The following is a 10,585-nucleotide window of genomic DNA, read 5'->3' as shown; positions in this document are numbered from 1 at the left end:
GTGTTTAGGATTTCTGTGTTTATGTTTGTGATCGTGTTTGGATTTGTGTTTGTGTTTGTGATTTTGGGCCGGAAAATCATAGATCGAAGTTTTTGTTTCTGATTTTGGGCTTGGCTGGGCATGAGGGACGGGGACTGCGGGGCCCATGGAGGCCCGACGGGACGGGTTTGGGGTAAAGAAAAAAACTCGTTTAATAAACGGGTCGGGTTCGGATTTCTGAAACAGACCCGCGGGTCGGGTCCGGATATGGAAAAACCCGGCCCAAACCCGACCCGTTGCCATCCCTAATTGTTTCGGTAATAATGTTTTCTAGAAAATGAATCATTTTCTAAAATGTATTTTCTCTAAAATTATCTCATTTTCCTATATTTAGTAGCAACCTTAACTGAGTTAAAAAAACAATCTCCTAACTTCCCTTATTTAGCTTGTTGTGAGATAAAGTTGTTTTTTACAAAAAATTAATGGAAAACAATTTATAAAAATAAGTCATACTTTTTATATTGACCTAAGATAGTTTTCATTTGACTCATTTTTTCTGATGCTATCAAACACTAAAAAACACAGAAAACTATATTTACATAAACATTTCTTTTGATATTGAATTGTGTAAATGTAAACAAGTTTATAAGATATCATATTATAATTTGTAATTTATTGATAATATAAACAAAATAAATAATCCATTTCGTAATAAAAATCATATATTATATTATATGTAAAAGTAGCAGTTGAGAAAAAGTTCAATCAAGACTCTAAATTAAATTTTAATTGCACTTTGATTTTGTGCCAAGTGTCATTCTAATTATTCTATTATTTATCACCAAGGAAAGTATCTTTAGACTTTAAATGCACTCATATCTTATTCTAAATGTCATTCCAATTATTCTATAATTGTGTGTCAATTATTGTTTACATGCAAATTCGTGTGCGTGCGCGCGCGCGTGTGTGTGTTGCACACCTACATATGCAAGGGTTATAAGATACTTATATATAATTTTTAACGGTTGGTAAATCTAATTTTACAAATGTATAAACCAAAAAAAAAAAAATTCTATATAATTTACTCAAATAATATATATTTTTACTATAGTATAGTTGTTAATTATTAATATGGATGGGTGAATGGGTAAAGAATGTTAGTTATGGTGTTTACTATGTTTTAATCAAGTAATTCATGAACACACTTGAAAATATTTGACAAGAAAAATAAATAGGCATAAACATATAATCTAGTTTGTAAATGAGCTCCAATTTGACTGTGTTCAAAAAAAGGGCAATGATTGGATCTAGTGTACACTGCATCTTAATAGGTCCAATACACATAAACACTAGACCCAAGTTAGTTTCTAAAAATTAAATTAAAATGAAAAATCCAAAACTTTTAAAATATGAAATTTAAAGCAACCCACGATTTTCAAAGTTGTCTTATAAGATGGTCTCATGACTCATGAGACATCTGGGTCCATATGTGTGGAATTCATAAGTAGGATTGAGATTTAGTGCAATAGCTCAAGATTATTGCAGCATGCAATACCTTCTCAATAATTCAAATCAAACGTTAAAAAGATAACTTTTGATATCAACCAATAGATTAAAGAAGTAAAAAAAGTAAAAAAAATTTAAGAGTTGAAAAAAGTTAAAAATTTTGAAAAAGTAAAATCCATGAAAAGTTAAAAAGATAACTTTTGATATTAACTATTGGATCAAGGAAGTTACAAAAGTAGTTAAGAGTTTGAAAAAAAAAGTTAAAAATTTCGAAAAAGTGAAATCCATGTGAGAGGAATTGCATTGTGTAATAGTCTTAATTATTGCACCAGATCCCAATCCCCACCCATATTGTGATAGAGATATCATAGAGTTAACTCTATGTTTTACATTATCCAAAAAAAAAAAAAAAAAAAAAAACCTCTATGTTTTACAACGAATGATTAAGATTAGGCCATGTCATCAATCCACTTACAAAATTTTAAAATAATTATTCCACCTCAGCTTTTCAAATTTACAGGTAAGATTTTTGAGGTTTTTATTTTTATAATTTATTTTACTTTGTTAAAAAAAAAGATAAAAATTTCCCCCTTAATTTCCATACACAATCATTCATTCTTCTATTTCTGTTCCATTATTAATCTATCCGTACCAATAAACCCTAAAGTCCACGCGGTTGGAGACTGGGGTTTTCTTTCTTCTACTTCTACCCTGGTTTTTTGCAAACAGACCCAGAGACTGGAATATTCCATAATTCCTATAAACACCACAATTCCCTCGCACCCAAATACTCCCAAACCAAGAAAGCCCCTTCCTTTTTCCTCTATATTCTCTCTCTCTCTCTCTTAAACCCTCTCTCTGCCCTCAAACCAAGTTTCTCAACTCTGTTAATGGCTTCTACCAAGGTGGGTCCTCCTCATCTTTCTCTGGAACTTATATATGTATTTGTGTATATATATATATATATATGCATCTATGTCTGTTTGTTTTTGTGTGTGTACAAATATGTAAGCCTAATATTTTATGTTTGAAGTACTTGAATAGTGTTTGAGTGTGTTTAAATTCTCTTTTAATCTTCAATATCTCCCTCTTACTCGCATGGGTATTTTTCTTTTTGGCTGCTATGTACTTAATATTTATTTATTTATTTATTTTCTTAACTGTGTTGTGGTATCTGAGATTGTGAATCTTGCATAGGTTGATAACCGGGGTCCATTCGGGTCGAAAAGGTCTCGGAATGATGGTAAGTTGAACTCAGTAGTTTTCGTTATTGATTGTAGTATTGGTTTTAAGCATTTATGTGTGCTAGACTGCTAGTGTGGATTTTTTTTGATGTTTTTGTATGTGGGTCATGTTTGAAAATATGTTTAGTGCCTGAAATTGAACACATTTAGGCCGTTAGACGATGTGACCAAAATTTAAGCAGGCATACCATCACTTTGTTAGACACATTAGGGACCACAAGCGATCACTTTAAGTATGTTAGGAACTAAAAGAAATCACAAAGCGATCACTAAAATCATTCATGGACTATAACTTAGGGACCAATAATGTATTTTGGCGTAGTGCAAATTAAATTAGAAGTAGGTGAGTGCATTTTTATGTGTGTTGGAATCAATTTAATGCCTTTGTAAGTTTCATCATGCTGTTGTCAGTATGAGATGTTGGATTCTTTTTTATGTTGTTCCCTGTTTAATAGGCATTCTTTTAAGGTATTTTCTAGGCAGTGTGCAATTTGGGATTCACTATCTAGCCTGGTTCTGTTATTGGTGTTTTTCTTTGGGATAAATTATGCCTTTCTTAAAGGAAAACCATTTTGAGAAACGATGCCGGAGATTAATAAAGCAATTATGCAAGAGTTGAACTAGAGTTTTTATTTTGATATAGATGATGATTCCATCTTGGTTGACTAAAGATAGCAGACACTAGAGGTTTTAATTAGTTGATTTGACCTTATATTCTAGAACAATGGGTAGGTGCTCAAAGTAATTCATATGGTTTTTATCACTTTGTAACTAGGTCTGACTAGTAATGAGTTTCCCATCATAAATTAATAGCTTTATTCACATTTCATAGGTGGTTCTTTTTCATCTTTTACAGACTCAAAAAAGTATGTGAGGTTCCTGTGTTCAAATGGTTTAAAATTGAAATAACCTATTTACCAGTTTGGACCAGTTTACTACATAGTAAACACTGCCATTTATTGGTTATAGCATTCTTTGAGGGACCGATTTCATTATCTATCCCTTACCAGCTGTCTGTTATCATGTAATCTGTCTTTTCCAATTCAGTTGTTTGAAATTATCATGCTTACCTATGCCAGCTTCACGGAATGATGGAGATTGGACCTGTCCTAAGTGTGGAAATGTAAACTTCGGGTTTAGAGTTGTTTGCAATCGTGGAAAATGTGGTGCTCCTCGACCACCTGTCACTCCAGTAAGTTGCAGGATTCTATTTATTAATCATTTAAAGTTCCCTTTGAAGCAATAGGTGTGGTATTGGTTTGTAGTGGTCAAGTGAAGAACCAAAGTCCTGAAATCAGTAAGGGTTTGGTTGTGTGGAATCCACAGATTTGAGATTAGGCCTTTAAGTTGTTTTAAAAAAAAAAAAAAAATTATGAAAGGGTTAGGGTCTTGGTTGTTGTTTCTCTTAAATGTAGGTAAAAGAACACCAAAGGGACTGGTGTGTAGACAATGACAACCTGAGGTAATATAATATAAATGAGTAAAGTCATGAAAAAGCCACCATAATACTCAATGAGGTAGCTTACTAAATCGGTTCAGAGTTGGAGGGATATGCTGGGTGAGGCCAGCTCCCCAAAGGAAATTCCATTTGTAATTTTATTATAACTCTAAATATTTTCGTAGAATTTCCTGTTGAATAATCAAGGCAAGTGCTTTGGTAATGGTGATTAGACAGCCTGTTGTTTGGTTAGAATTTACTGGAGTTTTTTTTTTTATTCCCTGTAACTCTAATGCTAAGCATCATAACTTCTGGATTTTTTTCTTTTCTTTTTTGATAAGTATAACTTCTTGATTTATAAAGAAGAAAACATCCCTTTGGTTGCTTATTTTTTAATCCAATTCTTGGTCTATGAAGATACACAGCTAGGTTCTATGTTTTTTTATTTTTTTATTTTTTTACCACTGCATGTTCCATCTCCATATCAAGCCTTTTTTCATCATTTCAATTTGGATGTCAGAATTTGTCTTCATGATACAATGGTGTGGCATGTGTTGGAACAAGGAAAAGAATATATGGAAGTGGTAGAAAGGTTATAATGTCCCGAAGGTGAAGTAAGAACTCATTTAGTAATAGATATAACAAAAGTGAAATTGGATTAATCTTTGCATATACCCAATGCAGAGGCTTTCCTCTTTATAAGTTAATTACTCTTCTTTGTCATTTAGTCCTTGGACTCTTGTAATGCAGAACATGGGTTGTCTAACACCTGAAACCAGAGCTCATTCTATAGTTCCATCCCTTTGTGAGGTCTAGGACAATCTAAAATATCAACAGTGTTGGTGAGAACGTAATTTTCAAAGATACAACTCTGTTAATGATAATTTTTAGTAAAAAATAAATAATGCTTATAATAGAGACAGATATGTTACTTAAGTCTTTCTCAGTTTCATAAGACATTCAGGACACATCTTTTGGATTTGGTCAACATTGGCATTAGGCAGTTTATGAAATTTGCAAAATGCTTGGAGGGCCATTGTTTATAAATAAAACAAAATATTATGGTACTTTGCGGGGGGGTGGGGGAGCTTGTTCATTAGCCTTTGTATTCAATTTTGCATAAAAAGGGGAAGAGTGACTATTTGTATAAGTACATCCCATGGACCATGACTTAAAAGGAAGGTTGCAATTCTTTAATTCTGCACTCAGTACCAATGAATGTCATTTCATTTTTTGACAAGGAAAATAATTTAATAAACAATATGTAGCAGTTTGAATACACAATTTGTGCACCAAAATACACTTAAATAGTCTATGAACTCTAGAAAAGGACAAGAAGGAATACTACCAAGGGAAATCATCCAATCATACAAGCATCTCTATTAGGGGTGGCAAAGTAAGCCCAAACCCATTTGTCCACCCAAACTCACCCACTCTAATTGAACCCAAACCCACCCAATTATTAGTTGGGTTAAATGGGCATTAACCCAATTAGACCTAGTTATTATTGGGTTTTAAATAAAAACCCATTGAAGCCCATTTAACCCAAAAACAATAGACCCAAATTCAACCCAACCCTTCCCATAAAAAAAAGAAAAGGAAAAAAAGAAACCCAGCCCTCAAACGTTTCGGGGTTTCACGAGCATTTTCCCTCATTTTCTTGGCCTCCAATCACGTTTTAGTCCTCATTTTCTCGGCCTCCAATCACGTTTTAGTCGGAAAACGTTTAAAACCCTCAATCGAGTTAAACTCAGAGATTGTCTCGGGCTCTTCTATATTCTCAGCTTTTAACTTACCCACCACCGAGTCCACTCACCTAGTAGTCCTCATTGACTTGCAAGAAAATGGAATTCGACTTGTCCACGCTCTAATGGCTTGCGCTGAAGTGAGGTCGAGGCAGTAGCAGTTAACTCGGTGTTCGAGTTGCACAAACTTTTAGCTCGACCCGGAGCGATTGAGAAAGTGTTGTCAATGGTGAAGTAGATGAAGCCAGAAATCGTGACTGTAGTTGAGCAAGAAGCAAACCATAACAGGCCGGTTTTCCTGGACCGGTTCACTGAGTCGTTGCATTACTACTCGACCATGTTTGACTTGCTGGAAGGATCGGTGAACAGTGGGGATAAGGTGATGTCTGAGGTGTACTTAGGGAAACAGATATGCAACGTGGTGGCCTGTGAAGGCATGGACCAAGTCGAGAGGCACGAAACGTTGACTCAATGGAGAACTCGGATGGGATCGGCCGGTTTTGCACTGGTTCACCTCGGGTCGAATGCGTTCAAGCGAGTATGTTGTTGGCTTTGTTTGCAGGTGGAGAAGGGTACAGAGTAGAAGAAAATAATGGGTCTCTGATGCTGGGTTGGCATACTTGACCTCTCATAGCTACATTGGCACGGCAGCTCGCCCACAACAATAGAGCTGGGTCTGTTGTGACACAGTGAGTCAACTCAGAGAGAGCTGTTCAACTCGTTTACAACTTGTAGGCCCCACCAATTCACATTTTAGAGTACTTTGGTCATTTTCACTTTAGTGGCATTTTGGTAATTTTGATAATTGGGTAATTGGGTGGGTTGGGGTTTACCCATAATAATTGGGTTGTGTTGGATTTGGATTAGAAGTAATTAGTTAAATGGGTTTTATATACCCAACCCAATTATACCCACCCCAAACCCACCCATTTGACACCCCTAATCTCTATACAGATTGTTTGATGACATGATGAGGACATTCAACACCTTCAAACATTTCACTATTACGTTCACACCAAATTACCCGCAAAAACTTAACAGAACTACCTTCCATATCGTAGTCATTCTATGTCGATGATATTTCCCTTGCCAACAGTATTACAGTACAGCATCTGAGTCATTGAACAATGAAGAAGATGTTCCTCCGCTATTCTTACGCATACAACACTTTCCGCCAGTGAATGTCATTTCATGTTTTCCAAATGTTAAACTAATGGGAAGTAAATTCAACATTTGAATATATTTAATCCATACTTTTGTTACAGGTCAAAGATAATTGATCAATAGTTGTTTTTATTTTGAGTCTTAGTATAGTTGGGTTTCAATTTGCCTGGTTTTAAGAGCCAAGATTTGGATTAATTTTTATTAGAGTTTTCTAATGTTTAAAAGGATTGTAATTGTCTCTTATATGGTGTTATGGAATTGAAATTTATTCTGTGAATTTACACAAAGATGCACTATAGTTTCAGATCGTTTTCTTAGTAGATTGCCAAACCTAATGACCAGAACCTATTCTTCACGTTATTGCTATACTTGCTAGATAGAGTTAATGTACTTCATATAATCTGAAACTTTTTTGGCATACTACTTTCATTCTGATTGATTACTTGTATAACATATAATTTCCTTTTTCTGCAGTCTGCTCCAATTAGCCCTTATAATGCCCCTCCTCCGTTTTATTATGGAGGTGTTGGGGCTCCTCCACTGCCATATGGATTGTCTGGCAGGTATGGATCCCCAGTACCACATTCAGGACTGCATTATGACTATGGTCTCCCTTCAGGTGCTCATGGACCATATGGTCATCTGCCTACATTTCCACCTGGAGGATATGGAGGTACTTTTCCTTTTGTGACCTGTAAATTCTTTTCACAGTCAGCTGTTAAAATAAAGAACATTTTAGTATAAATAGAAAAATAGGAGCAGAGGAAAGTTTATGCTGCAATTGTAAGCGTGAAGAAATGGTTAAAACTTTAGTTTTTTAGCATAGATGTATTTAATAGCTAATACAAGACATTTTAACATTAAATGCAATTGATTTATGGAGGAAGAGGTGAATGAGGGATTGTTATATGTATAACTAGAACTTCTATGTGTAGAAGTTAAGTTATCGTGAGAATATCCTTACGTGCTAGTTCAAGTATGCTAGTACAAAGACATTTCAATAACCTTTTATGTAAGAATGAAAAAATTTATACCGCTACAAATATTATCTGCATTAATGGAATTTTGGGTGGCTAGATGGATCATTGCCTTCCACTGCCCAAATGGCATGGCTATAGAGGTGAGCTAAATGGGGGGATGGATCAGGAGTGAAATTTCTCATATGAGCATTACAGTGTTGCAGTTGCTTTTGTGATCAGGCTACTGCAATGGCTTGGACAGAAATACTTGTTTAGCAGCATAATGCCAATCCTGAGTTTTGGCTTAGGGAAAGATCTAGGGGAGGGTGCCTGCAGATGGAGCTCTAAATTATGTATTAGGATAAATGGCATCATGTAGAAGTTTGTGTCAAGCATGTTCAATCATCTGCTTCATCTGTATGCATAACTGATGGTTTTTTAATGAATCAGGTATGCCTTATAGTCCAGGGCCTGCTGTCAATGGATATGGATTTGGCTTTCAAAGACCTCCATGGGCAGGAGGAGTATTACCTGATAATCCTGCCTCTCGTAAACGTCGTGGAGGTATTTGCACCATCTTGTATCCTAAATTTCATTGTTGTTGAGATTTTTCCATTTCCACTATAATTGTAATCTGATCAATCATCATCTATTTGTTGAACATTAATATTGATACAGTATCTTATGGTTTATTGGAAGTTATATGCAGTATTTTGTACTTCCTTTTGTTTGTGTTTATGTCTTTAGTTTGAAATAAATGATGGTGGGTGAGACTTTAATTATTAATAATTACCTTTTTTATTATCCTCCACCTCATGTCATTTTTTAATTTATATCGTTGTTTTGATTTCTTTGTTTCAATGCTTTAAGAAACTGTGGTTAATAATGATTAATAGTAAAGTATTACTTGGTCTATAAGCAAAGGAAGCATGGATGCACCATTTTCGTTGGTGCACCTGCGTTGGACTTGGCAGGACACGCTGTGTGGCCTGGATGCACATCCGTTGGCGAAATTTTTTTACCAACGTAGCCTGATTCGGTCTGAAATGGTCTGAAATAGGACCTGTTATGGACCAAAATACTTAAAAAAAGAAGTTAATTTCAAACTTATCTTTTATTTAGTTTTAGTTTCAAATTTTCAATATTGTATTCTAATTTATGAACATCATGTAATGATTGTGCATTTACTCTATTATCTACTATTGCTCTTAAATTGATATATGTTTACTATTATATGAAAAAAAATGCTTAGCAATATATAGAAAATATAAATAAAAATATATTTAATAATTAATTAATAAATGTATCCTGCCGCACTTGTGTCCTACTTTTTCAAAAATTACTTTGTCGCCACACTGCACCGGCACCCGAACCCGAATTCGCACCCATGCTTCCTAGTCTATAAGATGCTTGATTGTTTGTTATATTTCTAAGTTGGCCCTGATTTTGGTCCTATTTTCTTAAACTCTTGGATTTCTCCCAAGCATAAAGTCAGGCTTCAATATGCTCTCTTTTTGTATTTCTATCAGCAGTGCTGTATGTAAATTATCTTAGAAAGCTGCGTCTGGTTGTATATGCAGGGCCAGATGGTGTACATGAAGGGGATTGGATTTGCCCCAAATGTGACAATGTTAACTTTGCCTTCAGAACCACTTGCAACATTAAGAAATGCGGGGCTCCCAGACCTTCTTCTGTAAGTGATTTATTTCTGGAATTGTTATTATGATGCTCACCATTTTTACATGTCCAAAGAGTTTTTGTATGTGGTTCTTAAGTTTGATGGAAAATCTAGAAAGTCCACCACAGACCCAACGCATGTACAACTTGTTCATGGTAGTCTGTCCCTTCATTATCCGTGGTTTGAAAACATTCCAATCCAATTCACAATGGCCCATCACAATCGAAAACTTCCGTTGCCCCCTCCTTCCAAACCAAGACCACATATCTATGTATAAATATTCTGATGTTGCCATGCACATGATGTTGGTTTTCATGTGGTTTGAAAACATTCCAATCCACATCACAGTTGCCCATCACCCATCGAAAACTTCCTTTGCCACCACCTTTTAATCCAAGACAACCTATCTATGTATAAATATTCTGACATTGCTATGCACATGATGTTGGTTTTCATGTTTAATAGCTCATTACCTTGCATTAATTATGCATCTTTATGATTCCTTGCAGGGCCCAAACCAATCAAATTCTAGTGCCCCTGAAGGCTGCTGGAGTTGTAGCAAATGTGGCAATCTGAATTATCCCTTTCGAACTGTCTGCAACCGCAAGGATTGTGGAAATGAGAGGCCAAATACTGGCAATTAGATAATTACCCTATTGTGTGCATGGGTAGCTTCAATCCACCCATTCCGTGTGTATTAGAAAATCATTCTTTGTTGTACTAGAGAATGAAAAAACAACCATGTTTATATTTTGAAAAAAAAAAGAACCAGATTTATAGTCAGCATGACAACTTGTAATCTTATTTTTATTATTCTATTTTTCTCTGGGCAACTTCTGGTATGAATGGCTGCTAATCTGCAACTTTGGTCA

At 35.1% G+C, this 10,585-nt stretch overlaps 1 protein-coding gene across 1 annotated transcript; it reads left to right on the top strand.

Moving 5' to 3' along the window:
- The first annotated feature begins 2,114 nt into the window (after positions 1-2,114).
- LOC126723216 (ranBP2-type zinc finger protein At1g67325-like) lies at positions 2,115-10,585 on the top strand. The gene is made up of 7 exons (XM_050426533.1): positions 2,115-2,390; positions 2,683-2,728; positions 3,809-3,921; positions 7,551-7,749; positions 8,486-8,599; positions 9,616-9,728; positions 10,223-10,585. The coding sequence occupies exons 1-7, from the start codon at positions 2,376-2,378 to the stop codon at positions 10,355-10,357; spliced, it is 735 nt and encodes a 244-aa protein (XP_050282490.1). The 5' UTR covers positions 2,115-2,375; the 3' UTR covers positions 10,358-10,585.

The sequence above is a fragment of the Quercus robur genome, chromosome 4 (assembly GCF_932294415.1).
Source record: "Quercus robur chromosome 4, dhQueRobu3.1, whole genome shotgun sequence".
Classification (NCBI taxonomy): Eukaryota; Viridiplantae; Streptophyta; class Magnoliopsida; order Fagales; family Fagaceae; genus Quercus; species Quercus robur.
Note: the sequence above shows the minus strand (reverse complement) of the source record. Positions and strands in the feature narration are given on the sequence as shown.